Below are 16,694 nucleotides of genomic sequence, written 5' to 3' on the forward strand. Positions count from 1 at the left end.
TCCACACGTCTCTCACATATGGTTGTGTTTAATATAGTGTTCCACGTTTTTATGTTAATTCTATTTTCATAGGTTTCACCGCCAGGATTTTAATTATGTCGCCTATTTTTTATTTCCAATTTTTGATGCCTGTTAGAAATAAAATATATTGCTAATTGCTTAACTTATCAAAAGATAATTTTCCTTACCCAGCACTTCATGTTTTAGGGAGAGGGAAAGAGAGATGATGAGTTAGAGAGAAAGAAAGACAACTTATCACAAGTCTTTGCTGCTGGCGTTTACCAAACAATCATTCGTCGATTAATGCTCTGCGTGCTAACCATGGTATCCAACATAAACATGAGATGTTTTCGTATAATAACCAGAGCTATCCGGTTATACTCATTTAAATGCTTTTTTCATCCTGATTCCAAATATGGTCATGAAAATGCACAATTCTGAAATATTTAAATTTTTAAAGAAAAGTTTGAACGATCGTCTGCAGCTTAATAAAAACATTTCAATCTACATTTTGTTTAGAAAAGGTGGGTTATCATGACATTAATCAAATCTTTTATTGCATTTCAATATCACAGAATGTGTTCAAGCAATATGCCGGGATCTTTATTGCAACTCTTCCTCTAAAAACAATAATTGTTTTTGTGTCAAGGTGAATCGCCATTAATAAAATTCTTTCCATTCATTATGACAATATTAGTTGATTTTAAAATTTTAAATAATGTGTTATGCCTTAAAGTATTGATACACAACTATCGCGTAGTACCAATCATTTTTGTTATACGCCATGCATGTTAGGTCAATTCTGTGCATAAAACAGAAAAATAAATGTGAGAGACCAAGTAATACAGCATTTCTCGAAAAAGGTGCGTATGTTCCGGAGCAAAGTAATACCATAACAATGCGTTGGGGTGGCATGACTGGATGAAGCAGCCATTTTGGGTGTATATTTTTGGTGTAATACTTTCATGAGTTAGACTAGTGTAAAGACTCCATTAAGGAATTAAGCAACTTATGGAATAGGTCTGTATAATCCTCCAATATAAGATGTCTGTGTTATAGGTCAATTCCGTGCAGGATAAACCCATTTGGATAGATAATATGGATAAGAGACGGTCATTGGCACAAACAATGGTTTAGCTAGTATCAAAACATCCTCTTTTAAAGTAAAAAAATATTGCATTTGAAATTGAATATCGTCAGCCTACTATGCTAATTGCCTTAGTCATTTTTTGTAATTTTGAGAACAAAGTACAAAGTACGATTCAAGCATGCATTTAAACATATTTATTCACCAATCTTTGCACATGAACAAATGCCAATGATACAAATGAAAGGGAATAATCCGAAATAATTAGGGTGATTACATAACTGATGCATGCTTGAACCAAATTTTGTTCTTTGTTCTCAAAATTACAAAAATGACTTAGGCAATTAGCGTAGCAGGCTGTCGATATGTTACATTATGTTACATATAGGATCCACTTATATAAGATCCCTCTAACGCTTTTTGAAATAAACAAACAAATATCAAAATGTAAAAATGTAAAATCATATTTGTAGCCTTATTTGTTTTTAGATTTGGATCAATTTATAGCGTCAGACATTGCGTTCGGTCACAAAAGTTCATGATGTAAAATAAGATGCCGTTTTAAAAATTGCATCTGAGTCCATGAAGGTCAACTCTAAAAAAATACAGTAGGTCAGGCCTATTCATGTGCTTGTTTAAGAAAATTGACTCATGGACTCATGTGCAATTTTAACATGATGAACACTATTGTGAGCGAGCGCAATGATGTGTAACGCAATAAATTGGTCCATATGTATTAATGTATAATCAAATAAGGCTATGCACATATAGTACCTATTCATTTCGTAAAATATTTTTTCCATTTATTACAAAATACGTTTGGGGAAACATATAGTTGTCGATCGTATAGAAAAACAAATATAAAATATTTTCCTATTGAACATCTATCTGTTCTTCTTCGATTGATATTTTATTGATATCACAATGTTTGGTTACTTAAAAGTCCTTATTTTTCTTTGGGCTTATCCAGACCACTCGACAAGTCCTTGTGGATCGGGTCCGGCCTGTGTCCACCGAGAGAGCTCCTGCTTTTAAATACGAAGTCAATTACCATACATTATTAATTGCCTGGACAATAACATGGCCACTATTTCAAATGCTGCAAAAACCAACTTTGATAAAATGTAATAGGTAAGCATTCAATAGATATTTATGAAGTAGTTCCTTATAGTTTGGTAAATTTCTTTTAAGCGTTTCAAACTTACAAACATACATGACATTGGTGCCGCATACCACAAAGTTGACTTAATATAAAAGTTAACTTAATATTTCAGACAGAATATTTTTGGAAGCTCACTTTTACACAGTGAAATCCATATGTGCGTGCTAGGCATACGGGGTATACCTTTACTAGTCAAATCCAAAGATTTCTTGCGGGAATTGTGAGCTGTGTTATTCAACCAGCCGGACCTTTGCAGTCTCTTGAAGAAAAATGTCTGTTCACAGGCATGCATCACGCACGTGTCATGAAAGTTAACGAACAAAAATAAGATTTCTTGCGGTTATAACAAAAAGAAGTGCTATGCGAATAAAGATAGTTTACTCATGACATGAATGCTTACTTAGATGTGTCTGACTGAGAGAGCGAGTGTTTGGCGACAAGAATGTGAAACTGTTTATGAAGATGAAATAACTGCTACATTGACCAGTAGATGACCCATTGGATATCAGAAACAGTTATTTTATACTTCCGTCGCAGAAACACCGTCAACTGGAAATTAAAACGTGAATAATTCAGGATTTATTTTGACTTTGAAGTGCTACCTATGGTATTCGTATTTGCAGTCAATTGTAGCCAGGTGTAATACCTGTGGTACTCTTTCCAGTATATCTTAAACACTGGCACCTTTATGTCTAGTAGAGTTAAAGGCGTTATAAGTCTTGCAAACACTGCTCCTTAAAGAGATGCGGTTTTCAACATATTAGAATGTCGAACCAGGAGTCAATTATTAGTTTTCTTATTGATATATTTTGTTATTATCAGCGTTGTGTGTTAGACATGCCAATAAACGAATACAAATCTGTGTTATGTTTATCATGTTTATGTTCATACTAAACTTCAAATATATAATTTCGTATTTTTTAAGACAATCGCATCTTCACATCAACTCCAGAACATCTCAACGTCAAGATTGTCCACATTTAATTGAATATGATAAATAAACAAGTACATTTATATAGGGTTAACAACTGTGATGTTGTCTATTACTACCTGGTATAATTTGTTAACACAAACAAACCACCCTGGTTGACAATATGTTATGTCCATTACAATCCGTGCCATTGTGCTCAATTATACATGGGCGTGTGTGGTAACTATAAAATGCCAATATGTGTTTGTATAGTCTGCAGCTCATATTGGGATTGCCATTTTTTTAAATCTACTTCTACATATTTTAAACAAAACTGGGTAGGAAAAACCGGCTATGTAATTTTGATCTCTGAAGTCAAAACCTCCTACGTAATAAAAATAAATGACCAATAACATAATCTCCTATGTAGTTAATTTTTCATTTTGCTTAAGACAAATAAAACAGTTGAAAATTAACAGGACTTAGCAAATGGCGTTTGCTTGTGATTCACAGACACATGCAGTTTACAGTTATAACGGGAGGTATCGGGTGTGTTGGGACATTTTCTTTAAGTTGACACACACAAAGAGTTTGACCTAACTGTCTGTAGGAGGTTTATGTAATGGGGCCTACTTTTACATGTTCTGCATTTGACACCTTTGAAACTAAATATCAGGGTTTCTTGTTGTTCCAGTGACGATGCTCTAAACATAATGTTAAAAATTGGCAATGCTAAGATGGATTATATAAATATAAGTCAGGTTTATTTGTTTATTATTTAGAATAATTGGTTTACTCGCAATCATCGTTACCATCATCATCATCATCATCATCATCATCATCATCATCATCATCATCATCATCATCATCATCATCATCATCATCATCATCAGCGGCAGCAGCAGCATCGCCATCATCATCATCGCCATCATCATCATTATCAACAATAAACAACAACAACATCATCATCATCAAAATTATTGTCGTCTGTATCATCTTTAAAATTGTTCTTTGAACAACTTTCGCTAGCACTTCTTGCATAATTCCCATTTGCTAATAAGGCACCACGCTTGAACGCACTATTTTATTCGGTGTACCGGCGTCTGGTAAGCGCGCGATGCTGATGAATTTGTTAACTGTACTTCCAATTGTTATTTTTGTAACCCTTTTACCTATAATATTTCTGTTCTAAGTTCTTCCATTATGTATAGTAAAAAGTATTTAAATTGAATAATGCAGTCAAATTTTTATAATCAATAACACATGCAGTCTTGGGAATGCAAAATACATAATCCTAAATAATAGCATTCATGAAAAGCTTGTGTCGAGGAACAGACAAAAATGTATTCTATTTAACACACACATGCGGAATTATTTGTAAGCTCCTGAGTCATTCGTCCTTTTTCTGTGTATATTATAGCATGTTATTATATTGTTAGCCTAACTTTGTGTTATTAATTTGTTTTTCCACCCAATATGACAGGTTTTATTGTTTTATCCACGTTTTTAATATTACAAACTTGATTGCAGGGATGCTGTTATGACTACACAAACCGATCAAGTTAAGCTTGTCACTTACAATTCTAGATAGGAAATACAGTAGAGATGAAGCTATGCAAATGTGTAACATGTGTTTGTGTAAATCGTCTATCTAGAATATTTCTTATCTATTAAAACGTTATTATATTTGGTTCTAAATATTACCAAAAATCAGTGGGTATTGCCTTTTGTGCCCATATATTATAACACAAGTTTCAAGCAAGCCGCTTGCTTGATAATTTACTCTCCATGAAGATACAAAGTCATGTTCTATCAATGAAATGAAGCATTATTATATTTCATTTCTATTAATAGTTGTTTTGTTTATGTTTTTAATATCCGTTTTAATCATTTAACTTCGACATCCGTGATGAAAAAGAAATAATTCACTCATATAGAATATAGTAGCTGGATTTAAACTCAATCGCTGAGCAACCAGCGACCTGTTTTTGACCAATCAGTTTCCGGCAACAGCAAAAAACGCGCTACCTCCTAAGGTTTCCCGCGTTTCATAAATATCATACTTATGCATGTTAAATTATCGATGAAACCTGTTGTTTTCACGCTGCATAAGCTCTGAGGAGGCTAATTATCGACCCAGCCAGCGGAACGCAATATTAATCGTTAGTCCTCAAGGATTGCCGGGGACGAGGACTGGTAAATTCCCGCAGGGTTTAGCGCCAGCACTGTCGTTATGCATCGCTAGGTTAGGATTTATTCTGTTGATGTTGGAAATGATTTATCGGGAAATCTCACCGGTGCAGCGATTTGTCTACATATTAATTTTGATCGTGGCAATCAGGTCTATAGTCGTCTGGTATTCCACACTTCTCTCACATATGGTTGTGTACAATATAGTATTCCACGTGTTTATGTTAATTCTATTTTCATAGCATAAGTTTCACCGCCAGGCTTTTAATTATGTCGCCCATTTTTCATTTCCAATTCTTGATACCTGATAGAAATAAAGTCTATTCCTAATTGCTTAACTTATCAAAAGGTAATTTTCCTTACCCAGCACTTCATGTTTTTTGAGAGAGAGAGAAAGAGAGAGTGGGCTAGAGAGAAAGAAAGACAACTTATCACAATTATTTCCTGCTGGCGTTTACCAAACAATCATTCGTCAATTAATGCTCTGCGTGCTAACCATAGTCTGCAAAAAATCTAAGTTTTGATATATTTTCTTATAATATCCAGATCTATCCACTGAACCAATACTAGGCTTGTTTGTGCTCATTTAAATGCAATTTTCATGCTGATTCCAAATATGGTCATGGAAATGTACAATTCTGAAATTTTTGAATTTTTAAAGAAAATTTTGAACTTGTCGTCTGCAGTATAATTAATACATCTAAAGCTACGTTTTGTTTAGGAAAGGTAGGTTATCATGACATTAATCAAATCTTTTAATGCATTTCAATATCACTAAATGTGTTCAGGCAATATGCCGGAATCTTTATTGCAACTCTTCCCCTAAAAACAATTATTCTTTTATTGTCAAGGTGAATCGCCATTAATGAAATTATTCTTTCCATTCATTATGACAATATTAGTTGAATTTTTAAATAATGTGTTATGTCTTAAAGTATTGATACACAAATATCGCGTAGCACCGATCATATTTGTTATACGCCATGCATGTTAGGTCAATTCAGTGCATTTTGCATTTCCCAATTATGAGCAACGTCTTACAGAAAAATAAATGTGAGAGACCAAGTAATACAGCATTTCTCGAAAAAGGTGCGTATGTTCCGGAGCAAAGTAATACCATAACAATGCGTTGGGGTGGCATGACTGGATGAAGCAGCCATTTTGGGTGTATATTTTTTGTGTAATACTTTCATGAGTTAGACAAGTGTAAAGAATCCATTAAGGAATTAAGCAACTGATGCAATAGGTCTGAATAATCCTCCAATATAAGATGTCTGTGTTATAGGTCAATTGCGTGCAGGATAAACCCATTTGGATAGATAACACGGGATAAGAGACCGTCATTGGCACACAAATAAAAATGGTTTAGCTAGTATCAAAACAACCTCTTTTAAAGTAAAAAAATATATTGCATTTGAAATTGAATATGTTACATTATGTTAACCCCCTGGACACTACTGGTCATCTAACTGCATTTCTGATTGGTTGAAAACTTGAAATGCTCTTTTCAATTGCCAATTATGATTAGGCTTTAAACTATTTATGGTCAAACTTGCATTTGCAGATGATCTTACTAATACCCTCCTTGATTGGTTCAATATTGGACACAATATTCATTTTGGCCAATCGGCAGGTAGTTCTCATGGGGTTAAACACAGTATCCGCTTATAAGATCCCCATAACGCTTTTTGAAAAAAGACGAAATGTAAAAATGTAAAATCGTAATTGTAGCCTTATATTTGTTTTTACATTTGGATCAATTTATAGCGTCACACATCATTGCGTTCGGTCACAATATTTCATTATGTAAAATAAGATGCTTTTTTAAAAGTTGCATCTAAACCCATGGGAGTCAACTTTCAAACAATACAGTAGATCAGGCCTATTCATGTGTTTGTTTTAGAAAGTTGACTCCTATTATGGACTCATGCAGACGGTATAGGACACGCGACACGTGACATACGAGGCTGACGAAGATACAGGGCTGACAGCCCCATTCAAAATAGACGTTCAGCAATTACAAATGGAAAATTAACATAGTTACAGTGGGGTACTTTGTTGTACCCCAACGGTTTTAGAATAACATAATTTTGCTTGGACACCACATAACACATTTAGAATTGTTTGTGAAGATTTCATGGTTACGTGTAAATCAAATGGCGACGTCAAATATGGCGATATCGCATCCGTCACCACCTGGACTCATTAAAAACGTGGTGGGCACTATTGTGATCGAGCGCAATGATGTGTAACACTAAATCGGTCCATATGTATAAATCAAATAATGCTATGCACATATCTATTACTTTCGTAAAATATTTTATCATTTATTTCAAAATACGTTAGCGAAAACTTATAGTTGATGATCGTACAGAAAGACAAGCATTTAAAATTTCTGAATTCTATAATAAAATATTCTCCTATTGATCATCTATCTGTTGTTTTTTCGTTTGATATTTTATTGATATCAAAATGTTTGGTTACTTAAAGGTCCTTATTTTCCCATGGGCTTTTCCAGGCCACTCGACAAGTCCTTATGGACCGGGTCCGGCCCGTGTTCACCGATTGAGAGCTCCTGCTTCTAAATACGAAGTCAATTACCATGCAGTATTAATTGCCTGAACAATAACATGACCACTATTGCAAATGCTGCAAAAACCAACTTTGATCAAATGTAATGAATAAGCATACGATAGATATTTAGAAAGTAGTTCCTATAGGTTGGACATTTTTTTAAGCGTTTCAAACTTACAAACATACATGACATTGGTGCCGCATACCACAAAGTTGACTTAATATAAAAGTAAACTTAATATTTCAGACAGAATATTTTTGGAAGCTCATTTTTACACAGTGAAATCCATATGTGCGTGCTAGGCATACGGGGTATACCTTTACTAGTCAAATCCAAAGATTTCTTGCGGGAATTGAGAGCTGTGTTATTCAACCAGCCGGACCTTTGCAGTCTCTTGAAGAAAAAATTCTGTTCACAGGCATGCATCACGCACGTGTCATGAAAGTTAACGAACAAAAATAAGATTTCTTGCGGTTATAACAAAAAGAAGTGCTATGCGAATAAAGATAGTTGACTCATGACATGAATGCTTACTTAGATGTGTCTGACTGAGAGAGCGAGTGTTTGGCGACAAGAATGTGAAACTGTTTATGAAGATGAAATAACAGCTACATTGACCAGTAGATGACCCATTGGATATCAGAAACAGTTATTTTATACTTCCGTCGCAGAAACACCGTCAACTGGAAATTAAAACGTGAATAATTCAGGATTTATTTTGACTCTGGAGTGCTACCTGTGGTACTTGTATTCGCAGTCAATTGTAGCCAGGTGTAATACCTATGGTACTCTTACCAGTATATCTTAAACACTGGCACCTTTATGTCTAGTAGAGTTAAAGGCGTTATAAGTCTTGCAAACACTGCTCCTTAAAAAGCTGCGGTTTTCAACATATTAGAATGTCGAATCAGGAGCAAAGGAGTCAAATATTAGTTTTCTTATGGATTTATTTAGTTATTATCAGCCTTGTGTGTTAGACATGTCAATAAAGTAATACAAATCTGTATTCTATTTATCATGTTTGTGTTCATACTAAACTGAAAATAAATGATTTCGTTTTGTTTTTAAGACAATAGCATCTTCACATTAATTCCAGAACATCTCAACGTCAAGATTGTCCACATTTAATTGAATGCGATAAATAAAGAAGGAATTTGTATAGGGTTAACAACTGTGATGTTGTGTACTACTACCTGGTATAATTTGTTAACACAAACAAAGCACCCTAGCTGACAATATGTTATGTCCATTACAATCCGTGCCATTGTGCTAAATTATACATGGGCGTGTGTGGTAACTATAAAATGCCAATATGTGTTTGTTTGTAGCTCATATTGGGATTGCCATTTTTTTAAATCTACTTCTACATATTTTAAACAAAACTGGGTAGGAAAAACCGGCTATATAATTTTGATCTCTGAAGTCGAAACCTTCATGTTGTGAAATGTAGTGAATTTTTCATTTTGCGTAAGACACAACTAAACGGTTGAATATTAACAGGACTTAGAAAGCAAATAGCGTTTGCTTGGGTTTTACAAACACGTGCAGTTTACAGTTATAATGGGAAGTATCAGGTGTGTTGGGACATTTTCTTTCAGCTGACACACACAGAGTTTGACCTAATTGCCTGTGGGAGGTTTATGTAATGGGGCCTACTTTTACATGTTCTGCATTTGACACCTTTGAAATTAAATATCAGGGTTTCTTGTTGTTCCAGTGACGATGCTCTAAAACTAATGTTAAAACTAAGCAATGCTAAGATGGATTATATAAAATAAGTCATGTTTGTTATATTTGTTAAACTATATATTACTGAGATTCAATTGGAGTGATTCTGCTTCTCAATAGTATGTGCCTTTCATTTTTGTAATTGTAACGTCAGTAAGGGTTCGTCCCTATAATGTTTTCATTAACAAATTTTTCATTTTCATTAACATTTTCATGTTAGCAAAGAAAATCATTATTTTTCACAGCCATGCAAATGGTTTTTCAATATGATAATATTTTTTTATTCAACTATAATGAGGATGAAGCGTTGCGCACTTTCTGGTCGTTATCTCGTTATCTGATGGCAACATCTGATGCGAGAACTTGACAAAAAATCAATCAAATATTAAGTAGGGGAGAGAGAAACGGCTAATCCAGTTAAAATCCATACACCCCTATGGAATATATGGCTTTAATCTTCCACACAAGGAATGTGAATTTCAAATGGTGTACCTGAATGTGTGGCACCATTTGAAATCTACACCCTATGTGTGGAAGATTAAGGCCATGTCTTCCATAGGAGGTGTACGTCGTATATATATATATTTCAACTGAATTAGCTCTTTCTCTCTTCCCTACTTAATATTTGATTGATTTTGTTCCAAGTTCCCGTCATTCTCCCTTGTGTTTCTAGTTGTTTACATGTCTGGAGCATCTATTGTTTAGTCTATCTCACAGTACTAATCTAATACTTAGACAGAACCAAAACGTTAACTTTTCGTATCCGAAGTGCTATGTGGTTTAGTAATGGATGTTGTCTTCCTGTTTCACCATTTATGTGCGCGCGGAACGTGTCCGGTGCGGAAGAGTTGTAATTTCTTCTACAAATAACATTTCAACAATGCGGAATTTCATTATTTTAAATTCTCTATTCAATGTGAATTCTACTCAAGAATTGACTGATATAATTAAAAACAATGTAAATATCCGTTTCTTTAGAAATATATTATCAAATTTGAAATCTTTTTGAAAACGACAATGTCGAAACCAAAAAAACACATTTCTGTTCCGTTTGGCGTGTAAGAAGCAAAATTGCTCAAACTAAAGTACCTCCATATATATATCCATAGATCATGTCAGGTGAGTTAGTATAGATTCATTAACCAACCTTAATGTAGCTTGCCACACATAGTGGATGACTTTAAAAATACCCGCAGCACATAGTTGACTGAAAAGATAAGCATTGGCAGCCAGCTTACATCAAACTTGATAAGCTTGCGAACTAAACCTGATAAAATTGTACCAAGATGTATCATGCAGTTTAGAAGTTGACATTATACGGAGAATATATCTATCCGAATTAGATTTCTAGTGCAAGTGATTTATGCATAGTTTCAACATTGCTATACAGGTAGAGATCAGTTCACCTAATTCCTAAATGGTATTCCTGTACAAATTCGGTAAATTTATACTGCGTGAATCTGTATCGTAATAACAAAATATTATATCAATGTTCTTTTACCATTTTCTGGCACGGAACAGAGCAAACTTGTTTTAAAGCTTTATTCGGAGATCGGTTGTGATAATAACATCCTGTTTTTTGTCCTTATATCTACAGAAAACAGAACGAATTATGTCTTTTCATTTTTCGATAATTTCTGTATATTTCAGGTCCCAAATGCTACTGTGTTGAATTTTCTCAATCCGAATTGAAAAACAAAAAGATCATTCATTATTCATGTCACGAGGTATGTTACTATATTGGTTAGCTTTGCAGACAATGCAAAAACTCGGAAAATGTGTGAACATTTTGGTTCCGCGTTATTGGAAATTGAAAGATCGCTGCATACACCTTAAAGCTCAGAGGGGCGAAATAATAAAAATTGGTAGAGTTTAAACCCATACACACACCTAACATTGTATCATTCACGTAAACTTTCAAACCGACAAATCTGTGTCTTTGAAATACAAGGTAACGAAACGGTAATATAACACAGGTGGTTGTATATGATAAAACTGAAACCTTCCTTATTTTTGGTAGAATATTGAGCATCTAAATATCAAAACGTCTTCAAAATGCTACTTAAAATCGTTGCCAAACATTTCAGATGGTTTTGATGCCACATATAAGTAGTAATAGTTTTCCGCTAAAATATAGTTTCCCGGTAAATAAATGTTGATTAAATATATAAGTCTCAGCAGACGTGTGTAAATTATTTCATATTTGCGCATGAAGCATGTGTTTATTTCATTACTTAAAAGTAATATAGATAGTATTCATGAATTCAATATAATTTCCTTACTACATATGTCGAATTATGTGTTAAATATGGCGCTTCAATTCCATAAAGTATCGTCATAGTCTGATAAAAGTAAAATCAGATGTTTTAATATCGCACCAAATTTTATCACTTATGTGTTGCAATTCCTACTTCGCGCCTATTCTCCTTATTCCTTACCTTAACAATATGCAGGCTGCACAGCATTAAGTTCTGTCCTGTTTTGAAGCGATTTCGCTTAGAAGCATTCAACATAATCAAAATCCCATGCGAATGACAATATATTTGTCCAAGCAAATGGTACACATTAAGTAAATGACAATCCCCAGTCAACAAACGCTGTAAAATCAAAACAAGAGATAACTCTCACCACTTGTGCGTGATGCTCCCACTTCTAGTAGATCTCAGTGAACTCGATGCTCTGCTTAAGAGCGACTAAGCGGATACTGACTACTGCACGGAGCATCCAAGTAGACGATGCGCCGTTTTACGTACCCGTATACAATTCCTCTCTTGGTTCCGCGCTAACGCAATGGACATCAGGCGAATAAAGGATAAAACCATGTGCGTTGTCTATGTGTGCACAGCCCGTCGGCCCTAGTAGTGACTTAAGTTAAATAGCTACGAGTGATATGTGGCATTTTAATTTGGAGTGAAGTGAGGCGAGAGTATAGGAGGGTTTGTTCTCAAATGAATGTCTGTGATTACAAAGAAGTTGTCATGGTAATCATAAAATGATTGGCAGCATGCGCGCGCACAAAATTGCTAAACAGTGCATTTATTTAATTTTATTTTAGTTGTTTGTAGAAAAAATTATAAGAGAAGAAGAATTTGCCGAAGACGAAAAGGCCACGGAGGCGAAATAGACGAAAAAAGAAGACGTATAGACAACGAGGACGAGAAGAGGGAGAATATTGGTACAAGAACTAAAGTGTAGTAGTACGAAAATGAAGAAAAACATGTAGATGGTATAAAAGAAAAATAAGAGAAGCGTAGACGAGCAGAAACTTTAAGAGATGAAGAAAACAAAGAAGTGGCGTCAGAAGAAGAAAGAATAAAAGGACGTGGGGAGAGCGGCAAAGCGAAAAAATAAAGAAAAAGTTATAAATAACCATTTAAAAAGTCAAAATATATAATATGACAACCTGTTCATGAGCAAGCTGTAATGCTTGCTCATCAATAGATGGCGCTCGTCTTCTGTTGTGGGTATAGATTTTTTTCCTTAAATCGGCATGTGAATGCGCCAGCTGAAGACTCCGTTGTGTTGCGCAGTTTATTAATCAGTTATGAGACAGGCATATTGCACCGAAGGCAAGATATTTCACACGGGAAGCAATGAAAAGGAACCTAGCATTTGAAGTTCTAGTTTGAATTAATCGGATGTTTTTTAGATATTGCTTATTGGCTGTCTGTCATTCAGATTTAAAATCGAAACTTACTTTTGGATATTGCAAATAATATGTTTGTTTTTTTATAGTGAGGGAATACTAGAAAACTGAATTTATTTATTTGTCCTTAATATTTCCTTAAATCTTTCAAAATTTAGTTTTCGATAGCATAATAAACCTCAAAAGTTCCGATATGTAATATTTTATTCTTCTTCAACTGGTTCTATTTTGGAAATATATGCTTATTTAAGCATCAAGTGGCAAGTTCACGTAAAAGCTGGCAACCAAATTATTTTGATTAATTCGAGTATGCTGGATTCAAAAATTTGGTCTGTCAAGCTATATTTGAAGCCCATTACCCGCCGAAAGACCCCCAACCCTACATGCTCATATAGGGGGCAGAAATTAAATAATTTGTAAAATTATTTGTTATGACAAAAATGAAAATACTTGCTTGTAGGACATAGTAGTTACCAAGTTATGAGGCTCGACAAGTCCAAGGTCAATTTGCATGCTATACAGTTCTTAATATTTCCTTAAATCTTTCAAAATTTAGTTTTTGATAGCATAATAAACCTCAAAAGTTCCGACATGTAATATTTTATTATCTGTTCCAACTTCGATGATAGACTGGTCCTATTTTGGAAATATATGCTTATTTAAGCATAAAGTGGCAAGTTCGCGTAAAAGCTGGCAACCAAATTATTTTGGTTAATTCGATACACCCACAAGCATCCTATGTCAGAAAAATCTAAGTGCGAATAGGTCTGGGCCAGGTTCGGATGCAACTGGCCTAGATGATGCGATCTGATTGTGATGATTCACCATGACAGCGAAATTACAGCGCTATGAGTCCTTCAAGATCTAGCTGGAAAAAGGCGCTATATAAATCCGAAATTTATTTTATTTTTTATTTTATTTTATTTTATTTTTTAAACTTTTCCCACATAATGTTGGGGTTTTTGCTTGTTAAAAGTTGACAAAATTGCCAAAACAATGCACCAATTTTGTATCAATCTATAGATATGCAATATTTTTGATGTTGCATATGGGGCATATTATGATGTGTACTCTCCATAGCAATTGTGAAGTCTGTTCTCGGTTTACTTTCAAAGTTATAACTATATTGAATTTTTTACGTAAAAATTATTTAAAAATGCATTTTGCAATCAAAATATCCCAACGTTTCAGAAATGAGAGCCGAATCAAATAAAAAATATTTAAAATTTTAACACCACTACAAGCTTTGTCCAAAGATTTTCCCGAAACCCTAAAAATTACTTAAGACCTCTTTACTTTTTCAGAGGTTAAATTTTTCTTCCAATTTAGGACTCGGTAGGGCTCCGAGTTGAAAGTAAAACTATCATAATAAAATCAGCTAAAATTGAAGCTTACACACTAAATCTAAGCTTTAATCATTTTTGACATCTAATCAACTTTGTAATCAATAATCTTACTAATCAATGCCCCCTCGGACCAGATTTCTAGTCCATTTGACTAAGACTCTTTACAGGACAATACAGTGCGCAACAGAATTAAGCTACCAGTTATGTTCACCAGTGTATGTCCTAAACAAAAAGAATAATGCCAAATTTAAAACAAACAGCCAATACCTGTACTCTTCAGCTCTGATTTAATATCTCATTTTTTGAAATTGGTTGACAATTAAAGAAACGCTGATCTAAAACTTAAGAAAGAAACGAAATCAAAAGATACACCTTTGTGCACGTCGATGGTTATATATACTTCTCCGTAGTCCACTTGCCCATTGTGCATACTCTGGCTATTACATTTAAGTATAAAACTGATTTGTATCAATTTGTGCACATTTGATAGATTTTCACATCTGATCTTTTCAGTCATCGTACTCCCTCTGTTTGTAAGTTTCCCAACTCGGGTTTTCACGAAAGTGGTAGATTCTCAAATCAGAATTGTTCAGTATTGAAGTGAGCCATTATAATTATGCAGATATGTCGCATTCAATAATGATAAGGCTACATATACTTTACTTTTAATGTCATTAACTATATAAACTTTTTATATAACCGTTTACTAGTATTTTGATGTTATAAACATCAGTATAATTTCGAGTTCAACTGAATGCGTTTATCATGATTAATAACATATTTTTTGTATTTATCAAAAATCGACTATGGCATAGTCTACTGGTTATAATGTGCTAATCAATGGAAGCACGGCACCAGTTATCTTGATTGAGAAGGCTTTGTACAAATCAATAATGCATGCAACGGAGCAAATTGCAACTTTTGAATTTGCATTTTTATTGGGTTTTTGTTTTTATTTCTTGAACGAATTCAACGAATGATGTCTTAAATTCAAGGAGCTAATAGATGCAGCTATTGGCTGTTGGATCCAATTATGACATGAGTCTCTTTTTAGGATATACGCGGGTGAACATAACTGGTACCTTAATTCTTTTGCGCACTGTACTCGCCATTGACTCTAAACTGTAGCACACAGCGCAACGAAAAATATTTAAACTTATTTCTAGGCTTCTTTAAATAAATGTAGATAGGGGGTCGCGGTGGCTCAGTGGTTACGGCCTTGGACACATAATCGAAGAGCTTGCTCGACGTGCGTGGGTTCGAGTCCCAGTCCACCAAGAGGAAAAATGGAAACAAAGAACAAATGCAATCAACAAAAGAACATTTCAGGAACAACGATATACATGAAGCAAAAATTAACAAAACTAAAACAAAATACTACAAATTAATCCAAATCATCAGCAAGCATAAAATGAATGAACACGCTTTGAATGGACGACTCGCTCATGGTTAGCTCCGTAGCCATGTGGATGGAACACGTTTTGTGTGGTAATAACAGTGATCTTCATAGGTAGGTGTAATATCGCATACACTCATGACATCTGTTTTACGTATCGCGTTTCATGGATTGATAGCACAACCTCTCACAATTCTCAGAAACCGCGTCTATACCAAGTTCAGATCAAGTTATGAAGGTAATTGGGTAGAGAAATTAATGATCACAGAAAGCAATGAAGAGTCGGACACAATGCAGTGCATTCGTTGTGGCAACTCAACTTTGCTTGGTTTATACAAGTGCGGGTATTGTCTGTGGAGTAAATGGGGAAGAAGGTCTTACTCTGAGTATTTACCAAGAGATGGATCCAATAATGTGGGACGGTTTAGTTCAGAAGCAGTGGAGATAGTTACTTACTATATTGTTTTGGCATTCGTTGTCCCCATTTGTTGGAAGAAGTCGAGGAAGGACTGACATAGGAACGTGGAAAGTCCGAATAAAGCTGAACTTCAAACTTTTGCGTAGGACGTAGTCCATACTAGAACCATGTATGCGTATATAGTCCAGGAGCAAGATCCCACAGGGGGTCTAAATAAGGACTTGGTTCATCCCCCA

The 16,694-nt window shown here is 34.5% G+C and overlaps 1 protein-coding gene across 2 annotated transcripts in view; it reads right to left on the minus strand.

The window, feature by feature from the left end:
• The window catches only part of LOC140146268 (glycine receptor subunit alpha-4-like), a 364,389-nt gene extending 351,755 nt beyond the window's left edge, over positions 1-12,634 (minus strand). The window contains exon 1 of one of the 2 annotated variants that reach the window (XM_072168051.1): positions 12,281-12,634. Coding sequence is in view for 1 of the 2 variants with exons in the window: in XM_072168050.1 (XP_072024151.1) it covers positions 12,091-12,165 (75 nt within the window). In the remaining variant the exon portion in view is untranslated. Of the gene's footprint in view, positions 1-12,090 lie in introns of both variants that reach the window. The other variant, XM_072168050.1, reaches the window with a different exon arrangement.
• Positions 12,635-16,694: the final 4,060 nt, after the last annotated feature.

Source organism: Amphiura filiformis, chromosome 2 (genome assembly GCF_039555335.1).
Source record: "Amphiura filiformis chromosome 2, Afil_fr2py, whole genome shotgun sequence".
Lineage (NCBI taxonomy): Eukaryota > Metazoa > Echinodermata > Ophiuroidea > Amphilepidida > Amphiuridae > Amphiura > Amphiura filiformis.